Raw genomic sequence first — 24,811 nt, 5'->3', positions numbered from 1 at the left:
GTGCTGCTGTCTGGATTTCGGGTTTACCCTTAGCCCTTACAACAGAACTATTTTTTTTGTTAGTCTGCAGCATGAATAGTTTGATACCTCACAAGTGCCTCCGTTTGACACACAAGCTTTTTATTTTCTCTTCGAGACGCAGCTTTGAGAATTAGAAGAATCCTTAAACTCTGACCTTTATTTTCAGTGTGAGACTTTATAAAGTGGAAACCTGTTATCCACAAACTAGTTTCTGTGGAGCATGTCACAATACAGCAGAGACTCTTGAAATACAAAAGAAAATCCTGTTAAAAGGATAAAGCTTCTCTTACATGTAAACTTTAAAAATCAAACCCCTTAACACTGGCTTCCAGAACAATACCTTCTCTGCAGGCTTAGACAATCCACCTATGGAACAAGACAACGTTTTCCAAACACAGCAAAACATACATCTTATGGTTCATATATGTCCATTGTTCAGTGCAAGTATTTCCTCTGTGGAAAAGCAGTTTTGCTACAAGATCAACAGCAGCATCTTGAGAAATACACCCAAGCAAATGATTGTCTGGTGTTCCTGACTTCAGGCAGCTGCTGCGCATCGTGTAAGGTAAGCAGCAGGAGATGTCCCCTGCAGATACCTCTGTCCATGGCTTTTGCTACAAAGAGGAGAAGTCCATCCCTCCTAACAGTCCTGGTCTGCTTTTTCTTCCGATTTGCAAAGGTGTCCGTAGATTTCTAAGCAGCCCCTGTGTGGGTAGAAAGTAAATTTAGACTGGAACGTTTACATAAAGTACTCTGGCTGGAGAAAACGGGCAAGGGGGAGAGATGCTATTTCTGGAAAACATTTTCTTTCACAGTAGGGAAGAAAAGTAATTAGGAAACACTTAAAACCAGCTCAGTACATGGTCTTGTGAGCGTGCAGCCCAGCCCAGCCCTTCCAGAGCCCTTGGCAAACACTGCTTTAACAGAAGGGAATGTAATTTTTGGTGTGAGCTATGGGAGATGGCAGCTCGGAGCCAAACTTAACTCTGAGGTCCCCGGTGCAAAGGGAAAGCTTAATGAGGTGTCCTGACATACGAGAAGCCTCGCACGCTGTCGCTTCCAGGGATTTGTAGGGTGCCAGGAGTTAAGAGGCTGCACTGCTGCACCCAGGCTGAAATGCTGGCCTGTGGTTTAGAAGGATCCCAAGCAGCGAAGACATGGGGTTGTTTGGATCTGGTCCGAATCCTAAATGCAGTTACTCTCATTAGTACATCTTGGAACAGCTCGTGGCATGGCAGGCTGAAACAGAGATCTCTTGCCCTATGCTTACCATGCTAAAGTCTTACCTGGATAAAACTTGTCTATTTGTGGTAGGGAATATCCTCCCCGTGCGCTTGCATGCGGAGGTTTGAGTGGAGAAGGGGAAAAAAGAATACGGAAGTAACAGTGGAGCTACAGAAAATGGTTCAGTGTGGACAGCTGAGATTGGAGTAACGCAAAACAACCCAAAGTTTGGTGAGTAAAATAGTCCATGAACTTATGGATGTTTTCTGGAGCTTTAAAAAATTCCGTGTAATAAAGACGAGCTGAATGATACCAGCAGTAGGGAGGTATGAGCGGAAGGTTGTGCTCTCTTGTTGAGGAGAATCCCCAAGGCTGTTTCCCAAACCTAACCCTCAGCTCCTCCCCACGTATTTCTAAGGAATCCAGTGCTTTGTTTTAAGTTGCCATGCCTGCTTCTTGGGAAGCAACCTCCGCTCCTCTCGTGTACAGGAATTTCCAGCAAATCCCTATTTGCTGTTCAGCTGTTCCTGCTGTGCTGCCCCACCAGCCCCTTGCTCACACGCCAGCCACGTGCCCAGGAACCAGGAGTGAATGCCCACGGTGTCCGATAGCTGTGTGACCCCCGTGCAGCACCCCAGCCTCTTCTCCACCATCCTCCTCCTCCCAGCCCCTACCCAGCCCCTCCACACCGCAGGGGTGAGACACAAACGGACTTGTAGATGGAGAGCTCCCGGTGGAGGCTGGTCCTCAGCTCCTCCAGTTCCTGATTCTTGCGCTGCTGGAGCTGGACTCCGTTCTTCAGCTCCTTCAGCCTGTCTTCCAGCTCCTCAACCTGTTCCTGGGGAGCGAGAAGACAAGACTGGGTTAGCTGGGGGAGGAAGGCTGTCTCAGTGCCAGTACTCAGCTGCTGCCCACGTTTTCCTGGGGAGATCTGCCTCTCAATGGTGTTGGTCTGGAGCAACGACTGTCTTATAAAAAAACTCTTTGAAAAAGCTTTATTTTGTTACAAAGGTGGGAGCTTAGGCTGAGATGTGGTGTGTTGGGTCCTTAGACTTCTCCTGGCTGGTTGGTTGTGTCCCCTAGACTACTTTGTGTGGGTTTTGAGAAGCTGTCAGAACTGCATAAACCTATGAGTCAGGAGAAGATAAACAGGGAATTTGGGAAAAAGAAAATGTGGAGGTACATCAGGGATGTCCCAAAGTCCTGTCCTCCAAGGGAGAGCAGACCCTGGAATCTAAGGCATGCAGTGTGGCAGGCGCTGGTGACCTGGTCCCCAGCTCAGCAGGATGGAGGGGGGACACCAGCTTCCAGAAGCTGCTCAGAGCCAGGCTGGGAGGAGGCAGCAGTTACGAGCCGAGAACAGGGAGTGTTGAAACGGGCAAGATTAATTGTGGAGCCTCTTTGCCAAATGTGCTCTTTTAGATATTGAATTGCCTTTCCTCTCAGGACAAGGTGCTGGGGGGGGGGGATGCCTGGCGCAGCCAGAAATAACCCTCTCGAGAGGCAGCCCGGCCCCTGCGCTGCGGGCACAGGAGGTGAGACCCTTCCTGGCAGTGGGAAGGGCAGGATCTGCCCCGGCGGGGTTGGGCTGTTAAAGAAAAGCCACCTTCATTGAAACCTGACTTTTCCAAGCACCTCAGCTCAGCCAAGTGTGCCTTAGCACAAGCTGCGGGAAGCGCGCGGTGCCCGCGCTCAGCACCATCGCGCAGCTCTGCCACCGACCCGCTCTGGGAAGGAAAATCCCCATCCCCTCCACCTCATCCCTGCTCTCCGGGGCCTTTTCCGGGGGTAGGTCAAAACCAAGTGAGAATTTAATCGGGAGAAAGCTTTTTCTGGCAGCTCATTGAGTGAACCCCCAGCACTTACCCACCGCATCCCTGTAACCTCAGGTTTGCCCCTTGCCCTGCTGCTTCGCCTGGCCTGTGCCAGGGCATGGGATGCATTTGACTTTAACCAGCAGGAGATATTCCACCTCCTTACCCTCCTCATCCACCTCGCTCCTCCCCTTGGCCCTACGGACAAGACCTTCAGCGTCCACATTGCAAAGAACGACTCCCGCTCCCTACAGAGGGTGCGAGGGGTGCCCAGCCGGGGCACGTACCCGATACTGCCCGACCTCTTCATCCCGCTTCTGCTTGACGAGGACGATCTGCTCCTCCAGGCTCCGGTTCTGCAGCCGCAGCCGGCTGACCTCCCCCTGCAAGGGCCGCAGGGCTTCCTTCATCCCCTGGATCTCCCCCTGCATCTCCTGCAGCGCCTTGGCCCCCGCCTCGCGCCTCTCCAGCAGCCGCAGCAGCTGGGGCTCATAATGCTCCTCCAGCCCCCGCCGGCTCTCCGCCACGAAGCTCTCGAACTCCATGGAGAGCCGACGACTCTCCTGCAGGTACAGGTTATCCTGCCGACACGGCGGCGTCTCCAGCCGCTGCCTCAAAACCTCCTTCTCCTTCTCGCAGGTCTCCTTCAGCCGGGACAGTTCGCCGGAGAGCTGCCCAGCCTGGGTCTCCAGCTCGCCCTGGTACGCAGCGTGCTGGGAAAGGTCGTGCCGCCGGCTCTCCAGCTGGTACTGGCAAGCCACGCACTCCTTCGTCACCTTGAACAGCTTCTGCTTGATCTGACGGATCTCATCCTTCAGGTTGTCCCTCTCCAGCTCCACCTTGGCCAGCAGCCGGCAGGCAGCCTGGATCTCCTCGTGGGCATGGCGGATCTCCTGCAGCGCCGGCTCCCGGAGCTGGGAGAGCTCCGCGATCAGGCTGTCTCTCTCTTTCTCCAGCTGCTCGACGGCTTCGATGCACTCTTGGAAGTAGTCCCCCAGCTCTTCCAGGGTCAGGCACTGCTGCTCCGCACCATCGGCGGCCAGGGGGCTGCCTGCCCCCTCTGCATCCATGTCCAGCGGGATCCCTGTCCCGTCTGTGTCCACGTCGGCTGGGATCCCTGCCCCCTCTGCGTCCATGTCCAGCGGGATCCCCACCCCGTCTGTGTCCATGTACAGTGGGATCCCTGCCCCACCTGTATCCACGTCCAGTGGGATCCCTGTCCCACCTGTATCCACGTCCAGTGGGATCTCTGTCCCACCTGTATCCACGTCCAGTGGGATCCCTGTCCCACCTGTATCCACGTCCAGTGGGATCCCTGTCCCACCTGTATCCACATCCAGTGGGATCTCTGTCCCACCTGTATCCACGTCCAGTGGGATCCCTGTCCCACCTGTATCCACATCCAGTGGGATCTCTGTCCCACCTGTATCCACGTCCAGTGGGATCTCTGTCCCACCTGTATCCACGTCCAGCGGGATCTCTGCCCCATCCACATCCAGTGGAATCTCTACTCCATCTGCATCCACATCCAGTGGGATTCCCATCCCACCTATATCCACATCCAATGGAATCTCTGCCCCATCCACATCCAGTGGGATCCCTACTCCAGCTGCATCCACGTCCAGCGGGATTCCTGCCACATCCACATCCAGCGGGATCCCAGCCCCGGCTGCATCCTCGTCCAGCTGAGCCCCTGGCATGTTTAGCTCCAAGGAAGCACCCTTGTTGTCTGCCTGCAGCTCCTGGCAGAGGTCTGGGCTGCCCCCGTGCCGGGGTGTCACCCCCACCGCTGGGTCTAACGGGCTGTGGGAAAGGTCCGGGTGTGGAGCAGCACCTGCAGCCGCTCCCTGCGGGGCCGAGGATGCTCCAGCTTCATCCAGCTGCAGCTCTGGAGGGGGCTCGGGTTCTGCCATCAGGTCCCTGGAAAGGAAAAGACATGTGAACCAGAGCAACACGTGTAATAGTTCTCAGCCCTTCCTCTCCACCCTGTGTGATGCGGGTGCCCCACACAAAGCTGAGCTGGGGGTGCCCTGGCTGTGTCCCCACTGCCATGACTGTGCCCGTGTCACCCAGGGGCTGTGCAAACCGGGCAGGGCTGCCCTTGCACGCTCTGATGATAACTTTGACCCAAGCTGCTGGCTTTGGCATGGGCCGAAATAAGGGAATAGAACCCTCTAAAAGTGACTGACTGCGATGGAGGAAGAGCGAGGAATGCAAACCTGGACCCCAAAACCAAGAGCTTCTCCAGTGCCAGCGGGAACTGCCCGTCATGTCATGGCTGATCTCCCCCAGCGGCACCAGTGTGACTGGCCAGATGAGAGCGCAGCTGCTGCGCCCGTGCCAAACTCTTACACCTGGCATGTCGCACACGCTGTGCACCGGCGGCGGCGTGGGCACTTCCAGTAAAACTCGCCGGGGGTTTAGCGATGTGGCATAACCTCAGGGCAAGGGAATGTGCTGCTAAAGCGCAGGCGGGCTCCAGGATGGCCGAGATGGGTGAAGCGCTGCACGCACAGCACCCGAGCGCGCGGCAGCTGCTGCAGCGGGAGCCCAGCGAGCTCCTCTTTGCAGAGTCATCCGATCCTGTCATTATCCCCAGCCCCGGTACCTGCAGCTGCCACCACCAAATACTCGCGTCTCACATTTGCCGGGGGGCTGTTTGGGGTAGGATGGAGAGGAGAATCCCCAGGGATGAGCCAGGGCTTTTCCTAAAGCTTCCAGGAGCCGGTGGGTTCGGCAGGAGGATGCACTCACCTCCCGGCCACGCCGCTGAGCTCATGTCTAGTCATCCCCCAAGGAATGAGCACAGGCTGGCACTCGGCTCGCACCAACGGCTTTAAGGAAAGAACTGATTTTCACCGATACTTTCTCTCCTAATAAGGTAGTTTTGGGCAGCGATGACACATCGCAGCCTCGGACTCAACGGCCCCTCGGCCGGAGAGGGTGCAGCTCCTGGAAAGCTGGGGAAAAGGCTCTGCTTCATTTTTCCTTGCCCTCCTCCGTTGCCAGTGCCCATTTTTCAAAGTTCTTGGCTGTGCTTTGCAGCGGCGGGGCAGGAGGGAGGGACGGCCATACCACCCTCACAGCGGGGCGCGGGGGCTCGCTCCCATCCACCACCCCTCGTCCCAGAGCCCCCCGGGTGGGCAGCACCCCTGGGTACCCTGGAGAGGCCGTTCCTCCCCCTCCCCACTACTCCTGAGGGTCCAGGGATGCTCCCCGGGTGCCAAACCTCAGATCCCCCCACCCCATCCCTGCACCCCAGGGTTTAGCAGCCCCCTCGCCTGCCCCACGCCCCCCACCTCGCCAAGGATCCCGCACCCATGGGACACCCCCGGTGCACCCCAGCTCCTTCTCCGCTCCCCCCTGCTCGTCCCGGGTGGGCTCTTACCTTCCTCCCCCGGAGCCCAGCGCCTCCGGCTCTGCGCTGCACATGGGCTTAGCATGGGGCGGGGGGGGGTTATTAATAAACGGGGCTGGAAATCAGATTCCCCCGAGCAGCCGCTTCGCCCGGCCACCGCCTGCAGTGCCAGCGGCGGGCGGCAGTCTCCCTCCGCCCCGAGGAGGAGGAGGAGGAGGAGGAGGAGGGCGGGGAAGGCAAAGCCGCCTGCGTCCCCGGCAGAGGCAACCGCAGGGGCTGGCTGCAGCCCGCATCCCTGGGGAGCAGCCCCCGCAGCCCCCCATCCCTCTCCCGCTGTTCCCACCAGTGATTTAAGGTGGAGTTTTGCTTCGTGCAGCCTCAAACCCACCCCTTCGCGGTGCTGGGGGGTCCTTCCCGGGAGCTGCGGGGTCTCATCCTGCCAGGGTGCCGGGCAGGGGGTGGGATGGGGTCATTGGGGTGCCTGGGCCATGTCCCCTGGGGCTGTGCGGGGTTCGCCGCCGACGCGGGCAGCTGGAAGGGAAACGCCAGAGGGTGCAGCGCGTGGGCACCAAACGCTGCGGCCTCATCCTGTGCACCGAGTGGGGTGCTCGAGGGTGCTGGCAGCACAGCGCTGCCCTCCTCTTGGTATTTATTAAAACATATGGATGTATTAAATCCCAATATCTCAGGGTTCTTCAGGTGCCCCAGATCGGCCTCGCAAACACCACGGTAACGGAACGCACCCTCCGCTTCCCCTTCCCCCTGTAAGCCCCCACCCTGCCTCCCCTCTCCCCTCTGTTTGGGGGATGGAGAAGGGGGTGATTCGCTCCACAAAATCCCCACCGTGGCCATGGACACACTCCCGGGAGCCTGGCAGTGATGCTGCCCTCGATGCTGCCCACGCTGCTGCCTGCACCACTGACCGCACCACTGCCCGCACCGCTGACCGCACCGCTGCCCTCGCTGCCCACAGATGTGTTTTTCCACCTCTGCTCACCCACCATCCCTGCAGCTCTGCTTTCACATGGTGCCCGTCCCCATCATCCCCACCCTGTGGCACCCTAAACCGACCCTTCGGTGGTTATATCATTAGCATATATTTATATAAAATACATATTTTAGATATTTTGCCGTGTTGGCATGGGTGCAACAGCCCAGGGCTGTGGCACGGCCAGCGGGCACCGGGCCCGGCTGCCCCCCGCGGTGTTAGAGCCAACGGAGCCTACCTCCACCAAGGCCCAGTCCTGCCCGCTGCCGCGGCGGCTCAGGAAGTCGGCCCGCGCCGCTCAGGAAGTTGCCAGCTTAAGCGCCACAAAATCACTCAGCAGCCCGCACCGCGGCTTGCAACATCACCCAGTGCCACCCTGTCCCTGCGTCACCCACACCGTCACCTTGCCCACGCCTCGCTCGCCGCCGGGCTGCCGAAACCTTAAAATAACTGCTCTTGTCCATCTCCCATCCCGTTCCCATCAGGGAATAGAGCTTTAAAAGGAAAAGGGAGATTTAGGTGGGTTTTTTTCGGGTGGTTTTTTTTTTTTGGATCCCGTTACTTTTTTCCGCACGACCCATCTTCTTTTTCTCTCTTTTTTTCCATGAAATGCCTCTATCTGTGCCGAGGCTTTTGACTCAGTAGGAGAGGAATGCTGTTAATTCGCACAAGTTGCGCGAATAAATATATAATCTAAGGCTGAAACTGCCAAGGGGAGAAACCTGCAGGTCGCACGGGCTGGGTCCAACAAACCCTTGTAGGGGATGGAGGGGACGCTGGCAGCGGCACTGCCAAGCGCTGGCTGGGGTTTATCTGATGAGCTGCCAAGGGCAGGGTGGGGATTGAAGAGGCTCAGCTGTTCTCTGCTCCGTAAGCGGATACCCCGGCCCCGGCACGGGGCTGTTTTGTGGATATAACCAGGCAACGGCCGGCTCGGGTGTCAGCGGCCGGACCCCGATGTGCTCGGCAGAGCCCAGCCGGCCGCGGGCACGCGCTGGGTCCGGCTGGCGCGGAGAGACGCCGTCGTCTGTGAACTGGCGTGGACTTTGCTCCGGTAAACAGAGCTGGCGGGGAGTTATCGGCGGCGCTGCCGGAGGGAAAAGCAAAAGGCAGGAGAGTATTTGAGAGGCGAAACGTTCCGGCTGTTAGAATAAATGGTGTCGGGTCCAGTCGCTGCTCTTCCCCACCACCGCGGTGTCCCTGGCACGGACCTGGTGAGCGGCTGAAGAGGATCGTGGAGAGCAAAGAGCAGCTGCGGGTCACTTTGCCTCCGCTCCAGTGACCTGGTGCTGCTGCTGCCATCCACTTTCCCAGTGGATTTTTCCTTCCTGTCACGCATGGCAGGTCCGCCCTGAGGGCAGGGATGAAGTCGGCAAGGCGGCCTTGCCACCCTGGCACCACCATCTTGGCACAGTCACCCTGGCACCACCACCCTGGCATGGCTGTGGCAGCTCTGGCTCTGTCCCCATGCTGTCCTCCCTCAATCTTTAGGGACAGTCTTGAGGTACCAGGGAGGCTTTCCTGGTCTTGAGACCTCCTTGACCAGACGTTCTGGCAGCACCGGCAGCACCACGTGGTGCCCAGCCTGCCCAGTTCCCAGCACCAACAGGATTCAGCGGTGATGAATCTGGGCGACACTGCCAGCCTGATGCCCCCCGCCTGCAGCTCATCGCGGCTCTGTTTGCCGAGGGTGTGAGGGTCCAGCTGCGGCAGGGCGAGCGGTGCCGGATCCGGCCCCCCATGCGCAGGGAGCTGCAATCTGATCTCAGGGGGAAAGTGTGATTCATTGTTGGAGCTGGGAACGCTTCCAGGGACAGATCCTGGCTCGGAGAGCAGCGGCACCCTGTGCCCGTTCCTGCCCTGCCCTCCCATGGTGGCCCCTTCTCCCGGGTGGGTGGGGGGTCCCTGGATGAAGCCGGAGTGGCCGTGGCTGCGTGGGGACAGCACCTGGGGGTCTCCACTCGAGCCTGGGGGGCTGGATGCCACTGGCCCCTTGGGAACAGCCTGGCTCACTTCACTTCCTGCCTCAGTTTCCCCAGCTGAGAGCTGGGAGTGGCTTTGTCTTGGGGGGCATACCCAGAGGCGATGCAGGGGTGCCATGGGGATGCCGCCATTGGAGGTGGCACAGGGCAACCGCCACTGCTGTGTCCCTGGAGCTGGTGCCCGAGCGCTCATCGCACACCTGTCATGGAGACACTGGCCCCGTCTCAAAACTCCTGGTGCCCTGGCCTGGACAAAAAGGCTCGGGGCAGATTCTGCAAGAGGGAGGCAAGGTCGCCCAGCGGGGCGGAGGAAGAGGAGGAGGGGGAGGAAGAGGAGCGCAGCATGGGCATGGGCCCAGCTGGGGTAGAGATGAAAGGGGGAGCCTGAAGGCGCCGTTTTCTCCGCAGGGACCTTGGGAGCTCCACTGGAGCGGGGCCGGACCCTGCCCCGAGGCCACAGGCGCCGGCGGCTCCTGCTTATCTGGGTGCTGGGTGCCGCTGTGCCCCGCGGCGAGGTGGGACGAGGAAAGCGTCGTTCCTGCCATAGCTGCTTCCGAGGGAGACGCCAGCCCAGCCAGGGGAGCGGAGTGGGGACGGATGGGGGCCAGCGGAGCCCCCGCCAGCGCGGCTGCTCCCACGCCGTGTCCCTTCAGCTTTGCCTTTGCTCAGCCCAGATATGGGCTATCAGCGCTCGCCGGTACCGAGTGTTAAATATTTGCATCAAAGCTGCCCATCCCGGCAACTCCCACGGCAGCCCCGGCACACGCGTGTGCCAGCCGGTGCCACGGGCTTATGGGTGCCCCACGGGGAGCTCGACCACACGCAGCCATGTGTGTGAGCATGGCTGTGTGTCCCTGTGCCCGTGTGCGTGTTCATGTGTGCACATGCACGTGTGTGCACGCGTGTGCACAGCTCGGCCCACACCAGCAGCCCGGTAACAGCTGGTGCAACGAGTGACCCCCGTTATTAGCAGCCCCGCGTGCTCGCGCGGCGGAGCTGGATGTGCCAACGTGGCAGTATCAGGCCTGAAGGCACCTTTGAAGCAGCGGTGGTGGACACCTGGTTTTAGTGACATCCCTCTCTTCCTCCAGCATCTTCCCAGAGCCGCTGGCTGCTGGCCACGCTCCGGCTGTGCCGGGGGATTTCACACCCCTGGCATGAGGCTACCATGTCCTGTCAGCCCCGTGGAGCACCTGCTGCCAGCCCATGGGCACTTACAGGGCAAATCAGCTGATGGGACCGTGACATCCCATACAGCACCCTGTGCCCGTTGGGCACTGCTGCCATGCCATCTTTCCCATGATCTTTCCCTTGTTGTTGAATCTGGACGCTTGCATGGGAGCAGGAGCTGCCTCTCATGGTCACCCAGCCGGGATGCTGCAGGCGTGGGCGATGCTCCCGGGTGTCCCTTCCCAGCGTGACGGACTCGGCGGGGAGAAACCGCTGCTATTTATTCATGGCCATCTCCATGTGCACCACACCCGAGCAAGGAGCCGCCCGCATTCGCCCTTCCGATGCCATTTAGGGCCCAGGCACCCTTTTGTAAAACCCGTTTTCAAAACAGCGCGGATTTTAAGCACCACAACAATCGGTCCCCGTGTCCCAACGATCGCTAGCAGGGTCACTGCTGCCCGAGTGCCAGCGGAGAGGGCTCGTGGCTGGGTTTTTCCATATCCCGGGGCGAGTGACAAGGAGCGGCAGCTCCGGCTCTCATCCTCATGGGATGGATTTGGAGCGAGTGACTGCTGTTCGGGGAGGCAGCGGGGTGAGAAGCGGCAGCAGAGGGGCTCAGCGGGGCTGGGGTGGCCGTGTGAGGACCTTGTCCTGGCCACCCACGACCACGGGATGTGTTAATGGTTAATGAGGGAGCAGCCATCCCTCCCGCTGCCCTGGCGAGGGGAAGGAAACGGGGCCAGGGGACGGGCTGAGCACACCCCAACGCACCGGCTGCACCGAACTCGTGCCGTCTCGGCACAAGGGGCAGGAGCTTCGGTGGCTGCTGAAGCACGTGATGCCGCAGCTGGTGGCTGATGTGTTTTGGCACCCTTAGGTGCCCTTTGGGATCTCACCTCCCAGGGATCAGGGTTCTTAGCGCACAGGGCAGCCCCCCATCTCTCTGCCCCCCCTTCCGTCTGCCTCTGCCTTGGCCCCGCGGGAGCTGAGCTCCAGCCAGCTGCTCTCCCCGCGAGGCACCCGCCATCCTTGTGACCGTCTTGGCCGTGCAAGCGGAAAACGAGTTACCCAGCTGGGTATCCCGGCATGCCGCTGGCGCTGGAGCTCTCTGGGGAGAGAGTAAAGCTTTCTGGGGCTCTGCACGGTGGGCTGGTGCTTTACGGAGCCCCTGGACTTTCCTTCTCCACCAGGAATGGGACTGTAATGGAGGGAAAGCTGAGGATGACCTTCCTCTTCACCTTCCTCCTCTACTTTCCTCGCCCATCTGACGAGAGCTCTGCCCAGAGGGTGACTGATAACTCTCCGTCCCACTGTGATTATTTGGACAATGCTCCATAACTGCTTGCGAAAATATTTTTAAATCTGATTCTGCTGCCATCCGGGGAGGGGAAAGATGTGAAAACCAGGATCTTTTTTTGGAGGCTAATGACTCGGAAGTTGGAGCCGGCGGCGGAAAGTCGACACAAACGCCCTAGTTGGGGATTAGCTTTGCCCCAGCGCAGTTCACCTCGACATGGGTCAGCAAAGCCTTGGAGAGCAGTGGCGTGCTCAGCCCTTGCCCTGGGAAGGAGCCGTTCCCTTGGGATCGTGAAGGGGGCAAGGATGGTGCCAGGAAATTGCTGCCTGGCTGTTTCAGTGCTCATTTAGGTCTTGAGTCTGGGTTCAGCGAGGTGAAGGGGGGGAATGAGAGGCAGAGACATAAAAGCACGGTGAGCCCCAGCCCTTCTGCAGGCATCACCCAGGGCATGGCGTCGCCTGCCCATCCCTGATGACTGGTACCGCTGAACAGCAGTGGGATGCTGGGGTTTCCGGACCCCACACGACAGGCAGTGCCGGTCCCCGAATCCCACAGGAGACAGGAAAGCACCGGGAAGCCGGCAGGAGAGACAGGCTCCTTGCTTTATAAATTCTTCTAGTCATTTCCAGCGGCTGGCAAACTCCTCTGGGCACGCAGCCAGGCCCTCGCCAGCCCGGATCCGGGAAGGATGCGGCTTAAATGCAACGATGCAGCTTTTCACATCAGGAAACGCATCTGCGCAGGGACCCAAAACCCACTGAGCCAAGAGCTTGGAAATGTGGCAGAAACCACCCATTTTTTTCTTGCTGGGCTCATGCCGCCAGCTTTGCCATGCATCCTGCCACCGATCTTCTCACTGCCGGCCGTGTCACCGCTCCGGCCCAGGCTCTCGGGCATCCTGTTGTCCCCTCGCAGCCGGATCCGCATGGTCACGCTCCTGAGCAATGCAGGCTTGTAGCAAGCAGTGAAATCTCTCACGAGAGCCGCTGCTGTCCCCGGGCAGCTCCCGGGCACTCTGGGCTGCGGGCAGAGGCTGGTAGAGCCACGTCAAGCGGCCGAACCCCCCCACCCCCCGTGTCATTTCATTTTCAGGAGCTGATTTATTATTAGCGACGAGAAGCAGAGCGGCACAGGGCGTTTCACGGGAGTGTGTTGGTGGCCTCAGGTACGCCCAGGTCTGCTGCTGGGGAGCATCATGTGCCCTCCCTGGGCTCTGCCATCGGCGGTGACATGGCCAGCGTCACCCTCGGGCCCGTCAGGTGAGGAACTGGCGGTGGCTGCGGGGAGAGGTCAAGGGCAGGACACGGCCACTGGCCCTGGCTCCTCTCCTGGGGACAGGGACAGGAACAGCCCCCCCGCGGCTCTGCACGATGTCACTCTGTCACTCGGGGGGGTGACGATGCTGTAATTACCCGCTCTGGCCCCGCACAGACGGTTTTGCCCCGGTTCTCTCCCTCTGATGGTCAGCACGGTGAGAAAGGAAGTGGGGGGGTGGGAAATGGAGGGTCCCAAGGGGCGAGAGCAGCCCCCGGCTGCCCCTGCATGCTCCCACCCCGCGGATCGCTGTCCCGAGGGGACAAAACCGGGACCCACCGGGGTCGAGGGGGCACAGCACAGCGAGGGGGGCACAGCTTGGGCACCCCCGACAGCCCCGCGGTGGCATCAAGGGGAAGGTCCTCGCACCGCCCCGGCGCGGACCCCCCCCTCCGCCGCCACCGGGGCCACCTGCGGGCGGAGGGGGGGGGGGTGGGGGGGGCGGGGGCCGGTGCGGGCGGGGCCTCCCGCAGCCCGGCCCCGCCCCGCAGAAACTTTCCGTCGGCGGCGCCGGGCGCTCGGCGGGAGCCCGGAGCGGGGCCGGGGCCGGAGCCGGAGCCGGAGTCGGGGCTGCAGCCGGAGCCGGGCGGGCCCGGCCCTATGGGCAGCGGCTGCCGGCGGTGCGGGGCGGTGCGGGGCGCTGCCCGCCGCGGCCATGTCCATGTCCATGTCCGTGTCCGCCCAGGCTGCACCTGCGGCGGGCGGCGAGCGGGAGCCGGAGCGGGACGGCGGCGGCGGCGGCTCGGCGGAGGCTCCCCCCCGGCGGAAGAAAGCCCGGGCGGGCTCGCTGCGCCGGGCACTCAGCTGGCTCCGCGGCCGGCGGCGGCGGCTCAAGGGCGGCAGCCCCCCGGCTGGGGCGGAGGGACGAGGTGAGGGGCGAGGGGGTGGTGGGGACGGAGGGTGGGAGTGGGTGTGGAGGTGGCCAAGGATGGGTCGGGATGGTGGCCATGGAGGTGGCCATGGAGGGGTTGGGGTGGTGGCCAAGAAGGGGTCAGGGTGGTGGCCATGCAGGTAGCCAAAGAGCGGTTGGGGTGGCGACTGTGGAGAGGTCATGGAGGTGGCCAAGGAGGAGTTGCAATGGTGGCCGTGGAGGTGGCCAAGGAGAGCTCAAGGTGATGGCCATGGAGGTGGGCAAGGAGAGGTCACAGTGGAAGCCAAGGAGAGTCAGGGTGGTGGCCATGGAGGTGGCAAAGAGGTGTCGTAGTGGTGGCTGAAAAGGTTGAAGTGGTGGCTGTGGAGGTGGCCAAAGAGGGGTCACAGTGGTGGCCAAAAAGGAGTTGAGATGGTGGCCATGGAGGTGGCCAAGTGGTGGCCATAGTGGTGGCCAAGAAAGGGTGGAGGTGCTGGCCATGGGGTGGCCCAGAGGGGTGGAGGTGCTGGCCGTGGTGGTGGCCCAGAGGGGCAGAGGTGCTGGCCGTGGTGGTGGCCCAGAGGGGTGGAGGTGCTGGCCTTGGTGGCAGCAGAAGTGGCTGAATAAGGGTGAAGGAGGTGATGGCCGTGGTGGCAGCCATGGGGGCTGTGCTGGCCACGGTGGCCGCTGCTGAGGTGGCTGTGGCAGCAGGCCGGATCCGGCAATCCCTGGTGCAATCTCGTCCCTGCCCTGAGGGCTGGTGCTGGTTCACTGGCTAGGTTCTCTCTCCGGTGAGTCAGAAGGTCACTGGGGCTGAGGGAAACCTGGAGGGACGCCAGCCGCTGCCTCCTTCTTCTCCTCCTCCTCCTCCTCCTCCTGGGCAGGGTGTTTGCGTGTTCCAGGTGTGGCCCTTCCTGTCCTAGATATGGCCCTCGCCCTGGCCGGTTGGTGGGTTGCTGCCTCCACAACCCAGCCACGTCCCTGCCACCTTGACCAGGACAATCCCGCAGCGGAAGGTGCTGTGGGTGCCCTCTCTTTGCTGCCCCGGGGCTGCGTTACGGGGATCCGTGGGCTCAGCCCAGGCTCCCGTGGGCTGGGACCTTCAGCAGGGCGATGGGTGGTGGCGTGTCTGGTCATGCTCGTCTCCTCGGCACGGTTGTTTTGCAGTAGTAGGTGTCCCGGTGAGGTGTCCTGCTCCCCATGCAGCGGAGGAGTGCTCAGCCTCTCCCGCCCCGTGCTATCGGGGACACCGTCTGCGTCACGCCGCTGCCCTCCCTGCAAGGCACCTCCGTCGGGGACGTCACTGCACTCTTGCCAAGGGAGAGGCCGCTTCTGCGGTGCCCAAACGCAGCCGGATGCTGTCGCCTGGGACTTTCTCCCTGGATTTGCCCCGAGGAGTGAATTTCCAGGCACCCAGGACTGCGCACAGGCACGTTTACTGCTCGGAGAAGTGCGCAGAGATCTGTGATAGGAGAGGAGTGGCCATGGAAAGCAAAAGAGTCTTGGGAAGAGGCCAGGCTCTCCACTTAGCCGGTCCATCGGATGCTGCCGGTGCCTCCCTCCCGGCCTGCCGTGCGTGGACGCCGCTGCCACAGCCCAACGCTGAAACCTGAGCAGAAAAAATGAGATGTGCTGGAGCATGTGACGTTCCCCTTTCCAGCACAGAAACGCCCCCAGCAGCTCTGCCAGCCCTTTTTTTTTTATTTATTTTTTTCCCTAAAGTTTTAACATTCACCAGCTAATCCTCAAAAAGCGAAGTCGCTGCCCACCAGGGTCGCAGCTGGGGGACCCTCAGCCTGCTCTCCGTGCCGTCCCTCGCGCGCAAACCCTGCCGAAGCAGCCTGCCGCTCGTGTCAGCCGGGGTTCCGCCACCGCGCTGCCGCCGCGCCGTTCAGTTCCATGTCCCCGTGCCCGCGAGAGCTGCCCTGAGTGCCCACCTGTCCTCAGTCCGTGCCGGTGATGGAGGGGCTGTGCAGTGCCACGGGGCTGCAGGACCCTTCCCCTCTGGGCTCTGCTCTGGCAGCCCACAGCATCCCGCTTGGCATGCGTGGGGCCAGGAGGTGCCACGTTCCACCACGTCGCTGCTTGCTCAGTGGCATGCAGTGGGGAAGCAGCGCAGACGTGCAGTGGTTGCAGCTCGCGTGCACGATGGAATCACTCTCCCCGCGCGCTTCGAGCGTGCAGAGCGCGCCGGGAGCCCCACCCTGCTTAACCGCCTCCGGCCCGGCTGCGGCCGCGAGCGTCCTCAGGACACCGCCAGCACGCGCCAGGGTTACCAGCATCCTTCCCTGCGGGATGAGGGATAATGCTTCCCTGTATGACGGGGGTCGGGGTGCCTTGAGCGGCGGTTTGGGCTGAGCTGTGGCAATGGAAGGAGTGTCGGCTCCGGCAGTGCCAAGTGCCGGCCGCTTTCCGAGGGCGGCTGTGGCCGCAGAGTTGCGCGCTGCCGCGGAGTGAAGCTCTGACCTGCCCGGAGGCTGCGTCGGCCTCACTGCCGACACCACGAGCCCTGGTACGGCAGGAGCCAGCTGGGCTCTGCCCCAGCCTGGGAATTTTTCCAAACATCAGCTGGGAGCTGTGGGAGAGGGAGGGGGGAGATCTGCAGCAGGTCCGTGTACGCTCTGAGCACCCTCGGCTTTCCTCTTGTGTCTGCGCGGTGCTGGGAGGTGATTTGGATCAGATCCATGACCCAACCCATCATCCTGCCGTTCCCACAGGTGGCTTTGGTCATGGAGCAGGGACAGGGCATGTCTGACCTTCCCTGGTGCATCCCAGCTACGGGGGAGCAGGGAGGGGCTGTGCAAGGTCTTGGGGTGGCTTTGGGAGGAGGGAGGGAGGAAAGCCATCCGGGGAGGTGCGGGTCAGGACTCGTTCCTCAGCCTGGGCATCTGCCCGTTCATGACCTGGGTGTCAGCGAGGTCGGAATTGCTCAGCACTGAAATCATGCGAGCAGGAGGATGAAAGCATTTCCACTTTGGATCAAACCCGTGGGTCCATCTAATCAGAGATCCCATCTCTGGCCGCGCAAACAGCTGAGCTGTGTAGAGGACAGGCGCAGGGATCCCGCTCATGGGCGAGTTTCAGGCCACCTCTCTGGGAGGGAACAACCGGCAGCTTTATGCCAAGTGGGGGCACGTCTCCATCCCAGCTGGAAGCCGAGTCCTCTCCCGTTTCCCAACTGGATGCTCAGCCCTGTTCGGGCAATGGAATGGGCCCCACTGGCTGCAGCGTCCCGTTTTTATGCCGGTGCAACTCTTTGCCGCAAGATAATTCCTGCCGTGCGCTGTAACGCCCCGTCCCGGGTGCGCGGTGGCTGCCAGGGTGCTGCCAGCACCGGACTGGTTTACCCGTACACAGCCCATCTGCTTTGAGCACCTCCGCAGCCCCGGCCCCATGGTATCCCAGCACCTCGTGTTTCCTAACGTCTTTATTTCCACAATAACCTTTGGAGGCTGAGGAGCGATTAACCTGCCGGATGGGAACCGAGGCAGGCAGAGCGTGTGGGCTGTACCGAGGGTCTAACGTGGAGCAGAGAATTGGGGTGGTGGGCCGGCTCTGGTTTGCTCTGTGCGGCTGCTTTTTCCTGCTGGAAGCTGGGAGCAAGAAGCTGAAAGCTTTTTCATCTCCCCAGTGGGTGCTGCCTGCAGCCCCATGGATGAAGGGCAGCCTGGAACAGCCTCCAGGCTCCCGGAGCAGGCGGTGGTGGGGTCGTGCCACCTGTGAGCAGTTTTAGTCCGGTTTTTGGCTACCGCTTTATCCGGGTTTCGCAATATTCTTCTTCATTCCCTGATGAAGTAAAGGAATTGATGTTCCAGAAATATTAAATAAGGGTGGTTTTTTTTTTTTTCCCTTTTGATGCCAGCTTGGTCCGGCAGCAACAGATTTCCTGACTGGGGAGGGGGGTGGTCACTGTGATCTTAAAAATAAAGCTTTAAATATTCACAGCTGCTTCGTAACGTTAGCGGGCGCTTGTTGAAAACGGCGCGGGATGGCTTCGCCGTGCGTGTGGTGAGCCGGCAGCGGCGCGGTGACCGGGCATGGGCTGCGGTGGGGACCGTGCTGGTGGACTGGGCTCGATGCTGTGGGGTGGTGGAGCTGCATGTGAGTCCTCGAGGCACCGTGGGAGCTGGGTTGTCCTGGCGTGTTGCTCCGGTAATAATCAAGATGGGAAATCTCCCCGGACACTTGATTTCCTCCGTCCTCTGGTGCTGCGTGGCACGTGGTTTGGTGTAAACACGGGCTTTGTGTTTGAGCCCTGAGCTTCTCGGCTCAAAGGAGGCAGGAGAGGTGTAGGCACCGCTGCCCCCGCGCCTCCTGCTCCGCGGGATTGTTTCCGTGCGTGTGTGGGAATGAATTTGTTAATCTGCAGAGGGCAAAGAGTGACACTTCAGAAAATGTGAGCAGCAGGAATCCCCTGGCTGGCCCGAACTGGCAACGGTGAGCGGCTCTGCGAACAAAGAGAGGTGTGTCTGCAACCGCAGCTATTCCACCTGGAGACAACTGGAAGAATTACTCTTGCAAATAACGTTCCATAAGATCCGATAAAACTATTTCACCGGAGTCGTGTTTCTCTTCAGAAGGAAGGTCTTATTTCATAAGACAATATCATCATTGACTTTGACTCCAGCAGCGATGGGAACATAAGCCGTCGGGAGGTGAAGAGCTGGGCAACGATGAAGTGAAAAAGCATTTCCCTGCCAAGCAGGAGCCGGAGCCCTGGGCTGGTCCCTGTGGCTCCCGCCGTGCACGGATTAAAAAATACCTGAGCTGGAGCAGGGAGCTGAGCTCCCTCCGCTTCTGCGGGCTGGAGCTGTCATCGGCAGAGCCGGCCTAGACTCCGGCTTGAGCAGGAAATTGTTTGAAGCCTTTCTGGTTATGTATTTCTGTTAATGATTGGGGATCTCAAGTGGGGTTTTTGTGTCACCTTTGCCTCGCTGAGCTTTACTTCCCCGTGAAGGGAACAAGGGCTGAATTCCTTTCTCATTCAGGCAGCTCGGCGCCCGCTCCACGTTTGCTCGGCGAAGGAATCAGGTTTAGAAAACGTCAGGAGGCACGGAAAAAACACTGGGAGGGATGGATCCTTCCCCCATGCCAGTGCAGAAGTGTCCCTGCCACCTCACGCTTGGGCTGGCTGGGCTGACCCAGGGAGCGTGTGACTTCGGGAAGATCGGATGTGCTTGGAGCAGTCACGCCACGATGACAAGATCTGTATCTCATGAGCAGCTTCCCCCCCTCCCGCCTTCTAGCTCCTCACTGTTATCAGAGTCCTCTCAATTAATAAAGCCAGGGGTTTCTGACCCGGAGAAAAGACTCAACCTGGAGTCAGCATCTCTTGCCCCCAGTTCCCCATTCTCACCACTCACTCCACAACTGGGTTTTTTAGCGCACCCGCTGTGCTGGGAATTGCACGCTGGGGAAGCTGCCAATGCTTCCCCTCCCCTGCCACGCGTTCCACACCGGTTTTTGGGTGCAGGGATTTAAACCCAGGTCTGGGATGAAGAATGAGAGCAGCCGGCTGGCAGCGCAGCCTGTCCCTGGGTGTCAGAAGGGTTTGTGTCCCGAGGCAGCGATGGGGCAGCGATGCAGGTCTGCGGGAACGCTGGAGCTCCCCGTGCTGCCCTCAGCCCCCCCAGCTATGGCAGGGACTGAAACGTGGGAGCCAGGAGGAGCTGGAGCTGAGTTGCCACGTGGCTGCGAGTTACCCTGTTAGCCCCTTGATATTTATGGCACGCGTGGGCTTTGCTGGGTTCTTGGGGATGGGCTCCCTCTCCCAGCCCCCTCGGCACCTCCCAGCCTGGGGCTTGCTGCGGCTGGGGGCGGTGGAGCTTCGGTGTCGGCGGTGGCTGTGTTCGCCAGGCAGGTGCTGGCACGGAGGGCGTCTGTTTTGGGAGCGGAGGGGGAAGTGTCTCGCTGTATCTGGGGCAGTCGTAGGCTCCAGCCTCTCCTTTTCTTGCAGGGAGAGACAGAGAAATGCTTCCCTGGGAAAGCTGGAGTGTGTGGCAGTGGAGGAGCCTCCTGTGTCACCGGGAAGGGGGACTGAGCGGCATGGGGGGGGGCCGTGCACCCTCTTTTGGACCTGCTGCAAGGGGATGTACATCCCAGGGAGGGCTGGGAGGTGCTGGGCAACGGGAGGAAGCCCTGTCCCAGGCTGGAGATGCCCCCAGCCAACCAAACTCCTGCATCCCGAGGGAAAAATCATCTCTCCGAGTCACTGGGCAGAGACCTGACTCTGTTGCACTTGTGACCACGACCTTGTTTAATCCCAGCTGCCCTGTGAGGGAAAGGCTGCACCTTGAACTGGGTACAGTCAGTAATGAGAAATGGGGAGTAGTTTCCCAATGGATCTCCTGTTCCCTTAACAGCTCTTCCAGCAGACGGGGCAGTAAATATGCGGGGGAATTGGTACAGCCGCCCTGGTGCCAGGCACTGTCCGTGGCACAGGGTGGTCTCTGCCCTGCTGAGCATACCTTTTGGGCAGCAAAACAAGCTGGTGAGAAACTGAACCATCAATATTTCCATTGCAGAGAAGGAGACTGAAGTCCAAAGGTTGCACCTTGGGAGGTCAGGACAGAGCTGCTGACTGATTTTTAATTTTTTTTTTTTTTTAAATTTTGCTATCATCTCCCCAGTTTTGTGCCTTTCCCACAAAACCCTCCTTCCTATTTATCCCAGTCTTTGATGAATCACCTAAGGAACATAAACATTGCCAGCAGGAATTGCCCACCGCCTGGCCGGCTGACCCCTCCCTGCCCTGGCGACATTATAACGTTCTAATTAAAACTCGGGAGGAAAAGCTGGGCTTCAGAGGGGGCAGGCCGCTTGCCTGGCTCAACGCGTTTCCGAACGGGCAGCGGCCAGGCTTGTCCGTGCTGCGTGGGCAGCAGTCGCATTGCCCGGGTGGCGTGGGCAGCAGTCGCGTTGCCCGTGCACTGAGCTGCACTTCCCCTGCCAGCTCGCTGCTTGCAAAACCCCACGGAGCTGGAGCGGGGAGAAGCCGGGATACACCCGGGAGGGCGTGGGAAGAAGGTGCCGGTGGCATGAGCTGACATGGCTGCGGATGTCCCCGTGGCTTGCCCACCTGTGACTTGCCCCAGAGCCAGGAGTGACCATGAAGGCTCTGGCAGGGTCACCCACCTGGGAGGGTGGCAGGGGGTTGACACCCACCTACGGGCGTGTGGGTGCTCGCCCTGAGGTTGGGCAACAGCCGGACCCAGCTGCGTGCTTGGCCGCTGTGCTCCAGCCATGGAAGCCCCGTTCTAGCCTTGGCCGCGCCGTGCCTTGGCTGGGGTGTCCCCATGGCGCTGGGACCCCCAGGACGTGTTCAGGGGGGTCACAGCCTGGTGTGTCGGAGCTGTGCGCGGGGACAGGCAGAAACGGTGGTGGCGAGGGCTCGGCAGAGCGCAGCGACCTGCGGGGGGGGCGGGAGCGGGGCCGGCTGTCCCCGGGTGTGTTCGGGGACGCGGGGGGGACCCGGAATCGCTCTGCCCGCGGCACCCACGCGGCGGGAGCGGGGCTGGGAGGGTGCGGATCCGACGGGCGCTCCGGGCAGGCCCCTCCTCTCCGCCCGTACCATTGGCTCCGGCACAGCCGCCTGCGAGAGCCGAGCTCCGCCGGAGCCGGAGGGATGGGAGCCGGCGGCTGAGCGCCGGCGTCTCCCGGTTCCGCCATGTAGCGCCCCGGCCTCCTCCGCCCGGCCGCGGGGGAGGGCGAGAGCGGCCGCATGGGCAACGCGCACCGCAAGCGGAGCCCGGCGGGCGCCAGGGCCGGCTCCGCATGGCCCTTCGGCCGCGCCGGGAAGCCGGGGGCAGGTAGGAGGGATGGGGCTGCCCGGGGAGGGGCGGTGGGGTGGGGATGGGGGGGTCCCGGCTCGGTGCCTTTTGCGGGGGTCGCGCTGGGAAAGTTTGCCGCCTCCGCTCTGCCACCTGAGCCACCGCAGCTGGTGGCTTCCCCCTCCCTGCCCTCCCCCGTGCTGGAGGGGGCAGGATCAGGCCCTCTGACCCCAGGTGCCGGAGCTGGGGGAGAACCTCTGGCTGCACGCCGGGGCCGTGCCGACATGCCGGGGACCCGCCGTGGGCTCGCCCGCGCTATCGGGACGGGAGATCGTCCGTTGAATTAAGTTACCGAATTGTTTTTCTCGGCGGTGTCCCAGTGGTCGGAGCAGGGACCCCGGGGCTGCCGGCGTCGCCGTCCTCCTCGGCCTCCGCTGCCGTCCCGTGCCTCGGTTTCCCGTGCTGCGCCCTGGGGAGCGGCGGGTCTGGGAGCGTTTTCAGGGAGCGCTGGGCTGCTCCCCCTGTATCCATCCTGTGCCACTTGCCTGCCTCGCTCTGCGTGGGTCTGTCTGTCTGTCCAGGCACCGATTGCTCTGCTTCTATATGCTTCGGCTCCACGGATGCAACTGAAAAGCCCAGGAGGAGGCAGGGGCCAAAGGGAGCTCTTTTCTGCAGGGAAGGGGAGCGGGGAAAGGCCCCATGCCAGCCTGGACCCACGTATTGAAGTACCGGCCCCGAGGAGTGCCCGGTCCCGGCGAGTTCCCTCCATGGTTCCTCCGGCAGAGAGGGGCAGCGTGAGTGGGGAAAGTCTCTCGCAGTAACGTTGTCCCCGTGCCAGGGCTGCCGATTTCCCCGCTGATGTTGTTAAACTGTCCCCACATCCCCAGCCTGGCTTGAGTTGGGGGGGGGAGCTCGACAGGCACGTGGGCAGGGGTCTGGGGTCGGTAGAAGTGGGGTTAGTGGGTCTGGGGGATAGTAACTGGGCAGTTTTCTCCTGAGGGCCCCGTGGGATCCCTGGCCACACCGTCCCTCCTGCCCTTGGCTGCCCTGTTTCCCTCGGGCTTTGCAGCCAGCGGCTGCCCAGGTGCGGTGAGCCAGGCTGTCCGCGGGGTAAACAGGGTCTGGAGTCAACCCCACGCAGGCCTGGGGAGCAACCACTGCCCCGGAGAGGTGGGAGCTGGAATGGGGAGACCCTGCAGGCGCACTGGGAGTAGGTGCCGAAACGCCCCAGCTGCCAGCATCTGCTTGGCACCTGGGGAAACTGAGGCAGGAGCAATTACACCAATCACCCATGGCTGTGCAGGGACAGTGTTTCCTTCACCACAGGCTCTCCGCGGTCCATCTCTCCTCGCTGGCTGCTTGTGGTCTCCTCTCCACCAAAGTCATCCTCTCATCGTGGCGTCCACGCAGGAAGGGCTTGGTGCCACCGGCCAGGCTGTGCCGTAGATGGGCTCCTGCTCTTCTTTGGCTCTGCCGGATGCTGTCATTTTGCCTCTGCCCTGAGCCACAGTGGTGCAGGTGACCCATCTCCCAGTGATGGGTGATGGGTGAGCCATCTCCCTGGGAGAGGTGGTTTGGGGGCTCATGTGATCGTCCCCGGTGCAGTCCTCACCCATTCCTTGTGCCGTCTCTGTCCAGACCTCCGTCTCCTCTCCGTCGCCCCACCAGGCTTGGGTGCCCCTTGCCAGTCCCTGAACCACGACTGCGGGGCTGCTGGGGGCTGCGTGCCACCGCCACTGCCCTTCCCCAGGGCTGGCTGGGAGAAGCCCTGCTCCGTTTCGGATGCCCTGAAACGGGTGCAATGTGGGACTGTGCCATACAGCCGGGGCAGATCCTGCGAGGCGAGGGCCGGCGCTGGGGCCGAAGGCCGTGGGGTGGAAGGTGCTGAGAAAACATGGGGCGAGTTGTGTTTGTTCTCTGCGGTAGCTCCATGGCAACGGTGCGGCGGCCACAAAGCGAAAGAATTTGCATTGTGTCGCTTCAGCATTTCGGAGGGCGCAGCCGGGATCACCGGCTGGGGGCAGGGTGCACCGGCACCCGCCGGATGGGTCCCCGCGGTCGCTCTCGTCTCACCCGTACCCCTCACCCAGACCCTGGGGGCTTCTGGATTTTGCTGTCCCCCAGTTCCCACCTCTCCATCCCCAGCTGCTCTGGAGCACCGGTTTGGCCTTGCCGTGCCCGCTGCCAGCAGGTCAGGCCTGGGCAGGCATCGGCAGCTGCCTTTGTGCTTCTGCCATGCGTGGGGCAGCGTGGGCACCCGCTGCCTTTTGATCCTGAAGGGCCGGGATGGTGGTCCCCAGAGACAGGGTCGGCCAGGCTGGAGCCTTGGCAGCGTGGCCGAGGGCTGCCAGGATTGCTCTGCCTGCTGCAACCCGCTCCCTGCCGCCTCACTCTCTGCTTCACCAGCACCAAACCTGCGTGTCCCCTGTCCCCGTGCCGGAGCTCTGGGTTTCATCCCCTGCTTCTCCTCCCCGGGCTCATCTCCGGCTGGAGATGGTCCTTGAGCACCAGGGAGGCCAAAGCCTCTTATCGCCTCCTTATCGGTCCGGCCCCGCCGGGCGCTGCTGAGTCAGGGTGGAGGAACGTGGCGGGCGGCCAGGCTGCGCCCCGTGGAGTCCGCGCAGATGCGGCTGCAGCCGGCACGAAGCTCCCTGGGTGTGGGGTCCCCTGGCACCTGCGTCCCCATCGGTGGGCGCCGGGGCAGGTTACCAGGGCAAACGCCCGGGGGGCAGCAGGTTTGGGGCAAGGGGTGCCCCGTGGCTGTGAGACTGCCCGGCAGCAGGTGCCGGTGCCTGCCCTAGCCGGGGGGGCCGGTGGTGGGGGCCGTCGGCAGCCCCAGCTCTTGCCGTGCAGCTGCGGGGTGGGCTGAGCAGATCTGGGCGTCTTTTCTACTTCGCAGCCGCTCTTCGTGCCAGACCCACGCTGGGCCGGCTCCGCAAACAGCCGGAGGAGCAGATAAGGGCAGGGGCCCACCCCGGTGGGGGACACGGTGGGATTTACACAGGCGCTTTCTCTGGACCC

At 61.7% G+C, this 24,811-nt stretch overlaps 3 protein-coding genes across 3 annotated transcripts in view; 1 reads left to right on the top strand and 2 right to left on the bottom strand.

Annotated features, from left to right (window-relative positions):
* TSLIG1 (tRNA splicing ligase complex subunit 1) overlaps positions 1-24,811 on the bottom strand; it is a 179,928-nt gene that overhangs the window by 16,028 nt on the left and 139,089 nt on the right. The gene's annotated exons all lie outside the window — the stretch shown is intronic.
* Positions 1-24,811, top strand: part of RBBP4 (RB binding protein 4, chromatin remodeling factor) — a 136,575-nt gene that overhangs the window by 9,022 nt on the left and 102,742 nt on the right. The window lies entirely within an intron of this gene.
* SYNC (syncoilin, intermediate filament protein) lies at positions 662-6,491 on the bottom strand. Its single transcript, XM_086626223.1, has 5 exons — positions 6,448-6,491; positions 4,609-4,979; positions 3,347-4,449; positions 1,959-2,083; positions 662-725 (listed from the first exon to the last, which is right to left on the bottom strand). The coding sequence occupies exons 1-5, from the start codon at positions 6,489-6,491 to the stop codon at positions 662-664; spliced, it is 1,707 nt and encodes a 568-aa protein (XP_086482349.1).

The sequence above is a fragment of the Tauraco erythrolophus genome, chromosome 24 (genome assembly GCF_009769465.1).
Source record: "Tauraco erythrolophus isolate bTauEry1 chromosome 24, bTauEry1.pri, whole genome shotgun sequence".
In the NCBI taxonomy this organism is placed as follows: Eukaryota; Metazoa; Chordata; class Aves; order Musophagiformes; family Musophagidae; genus Tauraco; species Tauraco erythrolophus.
Note: the sequence above shows the minus strand (reverse complement) of the source record. Positions and strands in the feature narration are given on the sequence as shown.